Source organism: Salvelinus fontinalis, chromosome 38, assembly GCF_029448725.1.
Source record: "Salvelinus fontinalis isolate EN_2023a chromosome 38, ASM2944872v1, whole genome shotgun sequence".
In the NCBI taxonomy this organism is placed as follows: domain Eukaryota; kingdom Metazoa; phylum Chordata; class Actinopteri; order Salmoniformes; family Salmonidae; genus Salvelinus; species Salvelinus fontinalis.
The window spans coordinates 13,312,220-13,325,293 of NC_074702.1; the positions used below are offsets into that span (position 1 = coordinate 13,312,220).

Sequence of the window (13,074 nt, forward strand, 5' to 3'; positions counted from 1 at the left end):
ACGCTGAGCGGAAAAGGTCGAGTGTGGGCGCCATGGTAACAAGCAAGGCCTTTGTCAGAAACAAATAGCAGAGCTGACATCCCTCATCCACAATTAGCAGAAGAGGACGACACTGTCTGCTGAGATCTGGGTTCTTGATCTGTCAGATAACACTGTAGGGTGACAAATAAATGTCTATGATGCATGTCAATATTTGTCTAAAATATGTCTCTGTTTTCTACATTATGATTTGAACTGTTATTGAGTCACTGATAAAACCCGAAACGTGAAGGTCACACAGTGTTCAGTTGACCCATCACAGTAGTGTATGAGGTGTATAGTGTGTCGAGGGTCCTCATGTTGATAGGCTAGGTCATTTCCTGAGCTGGTGTGAGTCTAACCACTAAAAGTCAGAAGTAAAACCACTCCCTGACTTCTCTGGTATTGGCCTGACCTACCAATCAGGGAAGGGAAGTTCTGTTTGTATTTTTAAGAAATGGGTTTAGACACACGCCTGCCTCACTGGCCCCCAGAAATGGCAAACTATACCAGCATTGTATATGAAGACAATGTTGGTATACATTACAATACAGTAACAGTAGCTGCTACTAATATAACACTGTATAGCCTCAACATGGTCAAAACTATAATGTTGATATCATGGCTAGTCAGTCCTTGCATCCATAGCAATGTCTATGAATTTGAGAATGGTTACATTTCTCCAGCCACATCCCAGCTTTTCCCTGAAACAGGGGCAGGGAAAACATGTTGGTATTGTTTCAACTGCTGATTGCTGCTTTAAGTATGAATCTAAATTATTAGAAATATGTCAAGAGGGTGAAAAAGTTATATTGGGGGAGAAAAGTTTTTAATATTTGAGCCACTGACAATGTCTTCTGTTCTCAAAACGACATATATGTTATCAATCTGTGTGAGCTGACGTGTGTAGAGTTCAACACTCATGTGGACATGACATCACGGGGCAGAAACAGAAACTCTCTCACTGGCTTCCTTGTCAGTCTGCTCCTCCTTTGCTCTCGCACACACGGACACACAGTTACAGGACACACAGACCACTGTCTCTAGCACTCCTACGGTTTACATATTACCTTGTCTGTTTTGCTAGCTCTACCACAGAGTCATTGGGGACAGATTACCTTGGACAAAGTACCAGGGACCCGGAACCTTAGACCTCTCCTCTCCTCTAGTCTCCTTAGTAGGACCAGGCTGAAAATGGGCAAGGCCCTCTGTATCGTGGCTCCCCTGAAAGGAATGTTTGGTAAGTAGCTCTACATGTGGTCATATTATCAACAAACTATCTGTTGATAAGTAACTGCATGCTAAAGTTACGGTTAGGGTTAGGTTAAGAATAAGGGTTAGGGTAAGAGGTACGTTTAAGGTTAGGATAAGGCTTAAGGTTAGTAAATAGTTAGCTGACATGTTTAACCGTTACGTTCTCAAGTAACTGAGTTGACCTGTTTTTAAATTGTGATCATACTGATAATAGAGTTTCTCTACGCAACATATTGTGCATCATAGGAATAACAGGACAGTGGTAGGGAAGTCAGAGTCTTTAAAGAGGCATCCATAGTCATGTGGTTTACTGTATGGATAAAAGGCAACATTCTGCTGCCCTCTTCATTGACCTGTCAAAGGCTTTTGATACTGTTGATCACTCACTGCTAATTCAGTCTTTCTTCAATTGGCCCGAGACCAGGCTGCATGTAATCCCTTTAATAATCACTTGACCGATATAACTCAATGTGTATCTACTGATGGTGTTAAATCAGGCTTCCTGGATATTATGAAAGGTGTCCCGTAAGGGTCGATTCCAGGTCCTGTACTTTTTACAGTTTACATTAACAATACCTAATTGTCTGTAAAAGATTGTAACCTGCACTTGTATGCCGATGATACTGTTGTGTATGCTATTGCCCCCACGGTTGACCAGGCTCTATCTGAACTACAGTCTGCCTTCATTGGATAACATAAAAGCTTTATTGACCTGAAATTAGTACTGAATGCAGGTAAAACTAAGTATATGTTGTTCTCTGGAGTGAATAAAAGTAAGTCTGATGATTTAAGCATAATCTACTTTGGATGGTTTCCATATTGATTGTGTCCGTGCTTACAAATATCTGGGCATCTGATAGATGAAAAGCAGTCTTTTAAAAAGCATATTGATGAGTTATACTGAAGAAAAATATAAAAGCAACATGCAACAATTTCAACAATTTTACTGAGTTACAGTTCATATAAGGAAATCAGTCAACTGAAATAAATTCATTAGGCTCTAATCTATGGATTTCACTTGCCTGGGCAGGGACTCGGCCATGGGTGGGCCTGGGAGGGCATAAGCCCAACCATTTCTGAGCCAGGTCCATCCACTGGGGAGCCAGGCCCAGCTAATCAGAATTCGTTTTTCCCCACAAAAGGGCTTTATTACAGACCAAAATACTCCTCCGTTTCATCAGCTGTCTGGGTGTCTGGTCTCAGACAATCCCGTCGGTGAAGAAGCCAAATGTGGAGGTCCTGGGTTGGTGTGGTTACACGTGGTCTTCTGTTTTGAGGCCGGTTGGACGTACTGCCAAATTCTATAAAACGATGTTGGAGGTGGCTTATGGTAGAGAAATTAACATACAATTATCTGGCAACAGCTCTGGTGGACATTCCTGCAGTCAGCATGCTAATTGCATTCTCCCTCAAAACTTGAGACATCTGTGACAAAACCGCACACTTTAGAGAGGCCTTTTATTATCTCCAGTACAAGTTGCACCTGTGTAATGATCATGTTGTTAACCAGCTTCTTCCACACCTGTCAGGTGGATCAATTATCTTGGATCGGAGAAATGCTCACTCACAGGGATGTAAACACATTTTTGCACCACATTTCAGAAAAATAAGCTTTTCTGTGCGTATGGAACATTTTTGGGATCTTCTATTTCAGTTCATGAAACATTGGACCAACACTTTACATGTTGCATATACATTTTTGTTCAGTATAGTTAAGAAGCTGAGGATAGAAATAGGCTTCTTCTATAGAAATAGGTCCTGCCTCTCGCTAAATAGTAGAAAGCAGATTATTCAGTTGACGTTGCTATCGGTCCTAGACTATGGTGACTATACGAACACAGCTGCCACTTCATTAAAGCCATTAGATGCAGTTTATCATAGTGTACTGCGCTTTATTACTGGCGAGAATTTTTGTACAAATGATGGCATTCTCTACTGGAAAGTTGGTAGATGGTCTGATGTCACGTAGGTTGAAACATTGCTATGTTTCATTTATAAAGCCCTTTGACAAAAAGTCCCACTGTACCAAACATACTTACTCAACTTTAGACATAGAAGTTACCACACCCTGTCTCAGGGATGGCTAACTCCTAATTCCTTTGGTCTCTACTGAGTTAGGTAAATCAGATTTTAGTTTTCTTGCTCGTTATTTGTGGAACAATCTTCAGAATGTTCTTAATTAAATGTGATGTTCTGGTGCCTCTAGGGCAATTCAGAAAGTTGATTGAGGACCTTATAACTGATTGTGTTTGTTTTTTATAACTGTGTTTTTATTTCTGCTTGTGTTTTGTGTTTATATTTTGATGTGTGTATTTTCTGTAGTTTATGTAATTTATATAATTCATGGCTCATCTCTAATTCATGGCTCATTTAGTTTCAGTATGACTCTCTGATAAAATAAAGGTTCAGTAAATAAGTCAGTAGTAAATATTTTCTAAAGGACACATAGGAGCACTTTTCTAAAGGACACATATCTAGTGTTAGAACTAGTTTTACCAAACAAATAAAAATGATGGTTGAAATAGAGTCTATGTGTGACTTTTTGAAGTGTTTGTTTGTGCGAGTTGGGGGTGAATTGGTTGTGAATTTGGGAGTGAATTTACAAGAAATGTACCCAAAAAAAAGAAGTGTCCTTATTACAGTTTTTTTCACCTGCATTGGAGTCATTCAAGAGATATTATATAGATATTATACAGTACATGTTCTGTTATCTGCTTTGGAAGTGAATTACCACTCCCTTCACTTATATTGCTATTTTCTTTCTTGATCCTTGATCTTTCTTTTTTTTCAGGTCCTGCCGAAGGAGAACAAGGTATTTGGCTGCTGTTGATACCACTATCGATTTTTGTAATAATTGAGAGCAGGTGCTTAACTTTAACCACTCTTTATACTATTTCAACTCATCCTATTTCCCAAAACTCTTGTGCCACAACCCATGTTTTGACTATGGTTAGTAATCAGAATGCTCTCTCCAGACTGTGGCCACTGCTATCAGATAGATGTGGGGGCAGTGGTGGGCATCATCGCCTGTGACATCATCCTGACCCTCCTCATCGCTCTCGCCGTGTTCTGTTTTGCTACCTTCCGGAAGAAGAGGAGTCAACAGGAATCCAGACTGGAGGGTGAGGGGTGTGTGTGTGTGTGTGACTGTGTGTGTGTGTGTGTGTGTGTGTGCTTGCTTGCATCCTCCACCCATCCCTAATCCCTCCTGTTTGTCACCTCTCCTCAGGTAAAGGGAAAACACTCACAGCATCAAAAAGGAAGACAGTAGAAATCACAGAGTCTCCCTACCAGGTACTGAGGCACTAACCATAGTAGAGCACAGTCCTCAAAGCATACAGAATATACATTCATATAGAGTAACTGTTTATGTCTGGTTTGATCCACTTATGATTCCTTCCCTGTTGAATTGTTTTATTTTTGCCTTTACTGTTGTAGGAGCTGCATGGAATTCAGTCAGACGTGTACAGTGATCTCCAACAGTTTCAGAAATGAGACTACTTTTTTGGACGGACTGCATGTATTTTGCTGCCTGGTGCTTAAATCTGACAAGGACTGAACTTTGCACATCTGGGATTTATATTTATACTCATCTCCTTACTGTTATCTTTCAACTTTTGTGTGTATGTCTAATTGTACAATTAATAGAATAGCATTAGACACATTCAAGAGATATTGTATATATTTGACATAAATTGACCTGTTAATGTTTGTTTAATAGGCTACCTTTTATAGTGTTGTTTTCAATGATTTACATGCAATGTATTTCATTATATATCTGTTATTTTGACTTAATTAAGTAATTTCTGTATATTAATGGGGTTATTTTATTCTATGTTTCATAAGTACATAATTTGTATATTGCCAGAAACAGTTCATGGAAGCCCCATTAATATTGCCCACATGATGTTGGTGGCACCTTAATTGGGGAGGACTGGCTCATGGTAAAGGCTGAAGCCGGGTAGGTGGAATGGTATCAAACACATGGTTTCTATGGGTTTGATGACATTCCATTCGCTCCTTTCCAGCCATCATTATGAGCCGTCCTCCCCTCAGCAGCCTCCACTGATATTGCCTATTATTAATATTAGTCATATGATCTGAAAAACTATTAGTCAACTGGGATGCAAAACTTCCCAGAGATATTTTAAGTTGAGTTTCTGTCTGCTCCCTGTTAGTCATAAGCTGGAGTCCCTTACTCACTATAAACACCAGGGTTGTGGTTCATTTATAATAATGTGTGTGGGGGGGGGGGGGGGGGGAGTCTCTACATCCTCTTTGAAAATCATAAGAAATGAATATGAATATTAATAATTGCCTATGCTTGGAATGTGTTAGCCTGGCCGACGTGTGGACTTAGCTGTTAGGTGTCAACCATAATAGGATGTGTTTCTCAAAAAAACAGACCTGGATAGTAGGACAGAACTCTGCAGGCTATCTTTGCAGTAGATTGTAGATTGTTTTTAAGATTTAGGAGCTCAGTGCTGTTTATTGTATTGGTTAGGTAGTTACATATCAAATACATTGTTCAACGTTTTTATTCACAACTAAAATATGTCTCCATATCTAAAATAAACATTAACAAAACGTTTTGATTAATGAAAATCCTTTCCCAACATTTCTAGACCTACTTCAGATGTGTTTACATCTTGAATGAATTGCATCTTTCTAACACTGACATATTGAGGTAGGTTGTACAGTATAATAAAGTAGCATATCTAATCAAAACAAAGACACCACAGTTTTTTGCCCTTGCTGTAGGGTTGGTGAGTTGTAAACAATGGATCGCGTGTCAGCAGCTGGAAATTGATTGCGCTGCCACATTTGACTGAGCAGTCACTGGAACGGGAGTAAAGTTTCACTTAATAGATTAATAGACCGGGCTGGTCTCATAGACTAGACACCACATAGTAAACAAAAATCTGGGACACTGAAATTAGTATGTTAAGTGTGGTATGGTTACAAAAGTATAACGCAAATGTCTAGCAACTTTAGCATTTTAGCTAATTAGCAACTTTGCGACTACTTACTACCTTTTAGTTACTTTGCAACTATTTAAAACATGTTAGCTAACCCTTCCCCTAACCCTAACCCTAACCTTAACCCTTTAACCTAAATAATAACCCTAATCTTAACCAGTGGTGTAGTGCTATTTTGTTAGGTGAGGGAGCACAAAAATAATATGTTTTCATCAATCAAAGTTTGTACTGACAGATGTAGCCAATGGAATAGCCTATAATTTTAGAATATGCATAAAATGCATCCTCCAATTGCAACATCTGGCTATGCCCAGACATTTTGTGTAGTTTAGGCTACCTAATTTCAAAATAGGCCATCATCACTGTCAATCGTGAATGATAATTATTCATGTTTTACCGGTGAAAAGTCCAAACTGCTTCTGCATGCCAATCATTTGATTGATTATAATCAGTTTCATGGGAGTATGCATTTATATCTTCTTGAATTACTGTTTCTAAGTGAATTAGAGCAGATGGTGCTAACAAACTATTAGCCTTTCTTGTATTTTGTTTCAAAGTATATATCCTGCCTAGTGACGAACTCTGTTGAATTTTGACACATTATCATTTTTGGGGGACTATTCAGCTCAGGCTAACCATCCTAACATCTCATTAGAGATGCGGCGGTGTTTTTGATGTAACAGTAACGATATAGGCCTACTATGCTATAGTATTATATTCTGTTCTGTTATGTAAAATGAGAATTCATAATTATGTGATCTAGACAATGATTCAGCATTGATCTAACTACTAAACAAGCACCGTTTTGATAAGTAATAATCTTCTATTTGTAATAATAAGAATAATAAGTGATGAAAATGACCATTAGGTGTAGGCAACAGATTTTGATGGGCACCCTTCGTGGTGTTGAAAGGACAGCGCCAGGATCGCACAATTATGTTAATAAAGTTCAACCAACTTGTGGTGCTGGAGGATAGCTGAAGGATAGCTCAGCCATTTGGCCAGTTCAGGAACAAACAACAATACTCCTTCAGTAGGCCTGTAGCCTAATAGGCCTGTGACTACTGTATGTGGTGTAGTTATTTGTAGTCTGTAGCCTAATGAAAATACAAATACATACAGTAGTGGCCACATATTGTTCTGGGTTCCACTGTTCAAGAGGCGGTCCTTGGAGTTTTAGACTATAAATAGACTATTGTTTGGCCTCATTATCAACAACGCCAGAGAGAAGACAGGGAAGAAACCACCATTTACCTACCTCTAGGCTGTTAAACAGTACCCGTCAAAAGTCTGGACACACCTACAGTGCTCATTCAAGTGTTGTTGTTTTTTTAAACTATTTTCTACATTCTAGAATAATAGTGAAGACATCAACACTATGAATTAACACATATGGAATCATGTAGTAACCAAAAAAGTGTTAAACAAATAAAAATATATGTTATATTTTATATTCTTCAAAGTAGCCACCCTTTGCCTTGATGACAGCTTTGAACACTCTTGGTATTCTCTCAACCGGCTTTATGGGGAATCCTTTTCCAACTGTCTTGAAGGAGTTCCCACATATTCTGAGCACTTGTTGGCTGCTTTTCCTTCACTCTGTGGTCCAACTCATCCCAAACGATCTCAATTGGGTTGAGGTCGGGTGATTGTGTAGGTCAGATCATCTGATGCAGCACTCCATCACTCTCCTTGGTCAAATAGACCTTACACAGCCTGGAGGTGTGTTTTGAGTCATTGTCCTGTTGGAAAAAAAATGATAGTCCCACTAAGCCCAAACCAGATGGGATGCCGTATTGCTGCAGAATGCTGTGGTCGCCATGCTGGTTAAGTGTGCCTTGAATTCTAAATAAATCACTGCTAGTGTCACCAGCAAAGCACCCCCACACCATCACACCTCCTCCACGCTTCACGATGGGAACCACACATGCAGAGATCATCTGTTCACCTTCACCTCTGTATCTCACAAAGACTTGATGGTTGGAACTAATAATCTCAAATTTGGACTCATCAGGCCAAAGGACAGATTTCCACCGATCTAATGTCCATTGCTCGTGTTTCTTGGCCCAAGCAAGTCTCTTCTTATTATTGGTGTCCTATAGTAGTGGTTTCTTTGCAGCAATTCGACCATGAAGGCCTGATTCACTCTGTCTCCTCTTATTTATTTATTTATTTTATTATTTCACCTTTATTTAACCAGGTAGGCAAGTTGAGAACACGTTCTCATTTACAATTGCGACCCGGCCAAGATAAAGCAAAGCAGTTCGACACATACAACAACACAGAGTTACACAGGGAGTAAAACAAACATACAGTCAATAATACAGTAGAAGAATAAGTCTATATACAATGTGAGCAAGTGAGGTGAGATAAGGGAGGTGAAGGCAAAAAAAGGCAATGGTGGCGAAGTAAATACAATATAGCAAGTAAAACACTGGAATGGTTGATTTGCAGTGGAAGAATGTGCAAAGTAGAGATAGAAATAATGGGGTGCAAAGGAGCAAAATAAATAAATAAATAAATACAGTAGGGAAAGAGGTAGTTGTTTGGGCTAAATTATAGATGGGCTATGTACAGGTGTAGTAATCTATGAGCTACTCTGACAGCTGGTGCTTAAAGCTAGTGGGGGAGATTTCAGAGGGTTTCCAGTTTCAGAGATTTTTGTAGTTCGTTCCAGTCATTGGCAGCAGAGAACTGGAAGGAGAGGCGGCCAAAGGAGAAATTGGTTTTGGGGGTAACCAGAGAGATATACCTGCTGGAGCGCGTGCTACAGGTGGGTGCTGCTATGGTGACCAGCGAGCTGAGATAAGGGGGAACTTTACCTAGCAGGGTCTTGTAGATGACCTGGAGCCAGTGGGTTTGGCGACGAGTATGAAGCGAGGGCCAGCCAACGAGAGTGTACAGGTCGCAGTGGTGGGTAGTATATGGGGCTTTGGTGACAAAGCGGATGGCACTGTGATAGACTGCATCCAATTTATTGAGTAGGGTATTGGAGGCTATTTTGTAAATGACATCACCGAAGTCGAGGATTGGTAGGATGGTCAGTTTTACAAGGGTATGTTTGGCAGCATGAGTGAAGGATGCTTTGTTGCGGAATAGGAAGCCAATTCTAGATTTAACTTTGGATTGGAGATGTTTGATGTGAGTCTGGAAGGAGAGTTAACAGTCTAACCAGACATCTAGGTATTTGTAGTTGTCCACATATTCTAAGTCAGAGCTGTCCAGAGTAGTGATGTTGGACAGGCGGGCAGGTGCAGGCAGCGATCGTTTGAAGAGCATGCATTTAGTTTTACTTGTATTTAAGAGCAATTGGAGGCCACGGAAGGAGAGTTGTATGGCATTGAAGCTTGCCTGGAGTTTAGTTAACACAGTGTCCAAAGAAGGGCCAGAAGTATACAGAATGGTGTCGTCTGCGTAGAGGTGGATCAGAGACTCACCAGCAGCAAGAGCGACATCATTGATGTATACAGAGAAGAGAGTCGGTCCAAGAATTGAACCCTGTGGCACCCCCATAGAGACTGCCAGAGGCCCGGACAACAGGCCCTCCGATTTGACACACTGAACTCTATCAGAGAAGTAGTTGGTGAACCAGGCGAGGCAATCATTTGAGAAACCAAGGCTGTCGAGTCTGCCGATGAGGATGTGGTGATTGACAGAGTCGAAAGCCTTGGCCAGGTCAATGAATACGGCTGTAGAGTATTGTTTCTTATCGATGGCGGTTAAGATATCATTTAGGACCTTGAGCGTGGCTGAGGTGCACCCATGACCAGCTCTGAAACCAGATTGCATAGCGGAGAAGGTATGGTGGGATTTGAAATGGACTGTAATCTGTTTGTTGACTTGTCTTTCGAAGACCGTAGAAAGGCAGGGTAGGATAGATATAGGTCTGTAGCAGTTTGGGTCAAGAGTGTCCCCCCCCTTTGAAGAGGGGGATGACCGCAGCTGCTTTCCAATCTTTGGGAATCTCAGACGATACGAAAGAGAGGTTGAACAGGCTAGTAATAGGGGTGGCAACAATTTCAGCAGATAATTTTAGAAAGAAAGGGTCCAGATTATCTAGCCCGGCTGATTTGTAGGGGTCCAGATTTTGCCGCTTTTTCAGAACATCAGCTGACTGGATTTGGGAGAAGGAGAAATGGGGAAGGTTTGGGCGAGTAGCTGTGGGGGGTGCAGTGCTGTTGACCGGGGTAGGGGTAGCCAGATGGAAAGCATGGCCAGCCGTAGAAAAATGCTTATTGAAATTCTCAATTATAGTGGATTTGTCGGTGGTGACAGTGTTTCCTATCTTCAGTGCAGTGGGCAGCAGGGAGGAGATGTTCTTATTCTCCATGGACTTTACAGTGTCCCAGAACTTTTTTGAGTTTGTGTTGCAGAAAGCAAATTTCTGCTTGAAAAAGCTAGCCTTGGCTTTTCTAACTGCCTGTGTATATTGGTTTCTAGCTTCCCTGAAAAGTTGCATATCACGGGGGCTGTTCGATGCTAATGCAGAACGCCATAGGATGTTTTTGTGTTGGTTAAGGGCAGTCAGGTCTGGAGAGAACCAAGGGCTATATTTGTTCCTGGTTCTAAATTTCTAAAGGGGGCATGCTTATTTAAGATGGTGAGGAAGGCATTTAAAAAAAAATAACCAGGCATCCTCTACTGACGGGATGAGATCAATATCCTTCCAGGATACCCCGGCCAGGTCGATTAGAAAGGCCTGCTCGCTGAAGTGTTTCAGGGAGCGTTTGACAGTGATGAGTGGAGGTCGTTTGACCGCTGACCCATTACGGATGCAGGCAATGAGGCAGTGATCTCTAAGATCTTGGTTGAAAACAGCAGAGGTGTATTCAGAGGGCAGGTTGGTTAGGATGATATCTATGAGGGTGCCCGTGTTGACGGCTTTGGGGTGGTACCTGGTGGGTTCATTGATAATTTGTGTGAGATTGAGGGCATCAAGCTTAGATTGTAGGATGGCTGGGGTGTTAAGCATGTTCCAGTTTAGGTCGCCTAGCAGCACGAGCTCTGAAGATAGATGGGGGGAAATCAGGTCACATATGGTGTCCAGAGCACAGCTGGGGGCAGAGGGTGGTCTATAGCAGGCGGCCACGGTGAGAGACTTGTTTTTAGAGAGGTGGATTTTTAAAAGTAGAAGTTCAAATTGTTTGGGAACAGACCTGGATAGTAGGACAGAACTCTGCAGGCTGTCTTTGCAGTAGATTGCAACACCGCCCCCTTTGGCCGTTCTATCTTGTCTGAAAATGTTGTAGTTAGGGATGAAAATGTCATAATTTTTGGTGGTCTTCCTAAGCCAGGATTCAGACACGGCTAAAACATCCGGGTTGGCAGAGTGTGCTAAAGCAGTGAATAAAACAAACTTAGGGAGGAGGCTTCTAATGTTAACATGCATGAAACCAAGGCTATTATGGTTACAGAAGTCATCAAAAGAGAGCGCCTGGGGAATAGGATTGGAGCTAGGCACTGGATTCACATTTTTTACATTTACATTTTAGTCATTTAGCAGACGCTCTTATCCAGAGCGACTTACAGTAGAGTGCATACATTTTATTACATTTTTACATACTGAGACAAGGATATCCCTACCGGCCAAAACCTCCCTAACCCGAACGACGCTATGCCAATTGTGCGTCGCCCCACGGACCTCCCGGTTGCGGCCGGCTGCGACAGAGCCTGGGCGCGAACCCAGACACTCTGGTGGCGCAGCTAGCACTGCGATGCAGTGACCTAGACCACTGCGCCACCCGGGAGGTTCTACATCACCAGAGGAACAGAGGAGGAGTAGGATAAGGGTACTGCTAAAAGCTATAAGAATTGGTCATCTAGAACGTCTAGAACAGAGAGTAAAAGGACGTTTCTGTGGGCGATAAAATAGCTTCAAGGAATAATGTACAGACAAAGGTATGGTAGGATGTGAATACAGTGGAGGTAAACCTAGGTATTGAATGATGATGAGAGAGATATTGTCTCTAGAAATATTGTATTGTATTATTATATTATATTGTCTCTCTTGTCTCTTAACAGTTGATGTTGAGAGGTGTCTGTTACTTGAACTCTGTGAAGCATTCATTTGGGCTTCAATCGGAGGCTGGTAACTCTAATGAACTTGTCCTCTGCAGCAGAGGTAACTTTGGGTCTTCCTTTCCTGTGGGGGTCCTCATGAGAGCCAGTTTCATCACAGCCCTTGATGGTTCTTGAAACTGCACTTGAAGAAACTTTCAAAGTTCTTGAAATGTTCCATATTGACTGACCTTAATGTCTTAAAGTAATGATGGACTGTTTTTCTCGTTGCTTATTTGAGCTGTTCTTGCCATAATATGGACTTGGTCTTTTACCAAATAGGGCTATCTTCTGTATACCACCCCTACTTTGTCACAACACAACTGATTGGATCAAACACATTAAGAAGGAAAGAAATTCCACAAATGAACTTTTAATAAGGCACACCTGTTAATTGAAATGCATTCCAGGTGACTACCTCATGAAGCTGGTTGAGAGAATGCCAAGAATGCCATCAAGGCAAGGTGACTACTTTGAAGAATCTCAAATAAAAAAAAGATTTTATTATATTTGTTTGATATTTTGATTTGATTTTTACTATTAGAAAATAGTAAAAATAAAGAAAAACCCTAGAATGAGTAGGTGTGTTCAAACTTTTGACTGGTACTGTACATATTTATTTGGTTTGTCATGGAATTGTACTAGGAATTCAATCAAATGTATTTAGAATATATCAGAAAGCATTTTCCATAAATAATTTTACCAGGTCCATGTATTCTCAAATTGTGAAAAGTGAGGGAGCACCTCTCCTTTGCACTCCGGCAGC

At 41.1% G+C, this 13,074-nt stretch overlaps 1 protein-coding gene across 1 annotated transcript; it reads left to right on the forward strand.

The window, feature by feature from the left end:
• The first annotated feature begins 1,014 nt into the window (after positions 1-1,014).
• Positions 1,015-5,528, forward strand: tyrobp (transmembrane immune signaling adaptor TYROBP). Its single transcript, XM_055904019.1, has 5 exons — positions 1,015-1,258; positions 4,064-4,084; positions 4,248-4,394; positions 4,502-4,566; positions 4,711-5,528. The coding sequence occupies exons 1-5, from the start codon at positions 1,213-1,215 to the stop codon at positions 4,765-4,767; spliced, it is 336 nt and encodes a 111-aa protein (XP_055759994.1). The 5' UTR covers positions 1,015-1,212; the 3' UTR covers positions 4,768-5,528.
• Positions 5,529-13,074: the final 7,546 nt, after the last annotated feature.

Coding starts and splice junctions, on each gene's coding strand:
- tyrobp (XM_055904019.1), top strand. CDS start 1,213: ATGGGCAAGGCCCTCTGTATCGTGGCTCCCCTGAAAGGAATGTTTG. Junction 1,259..4,063: donor TCCCCTGAAAGGAATGTTTG/GTAAGTAGCTCT, acceptor CTTTTTTTTCAG/GTCCTGCCGAAGGAGAACAA. Junction 4,567..4,710: donor TCACAGAGTCTCCCTACCAG/GTACTGAGGCAC, acceptor TTACTGTTGTAG/GAGCTGCATGGAATTCAGTC.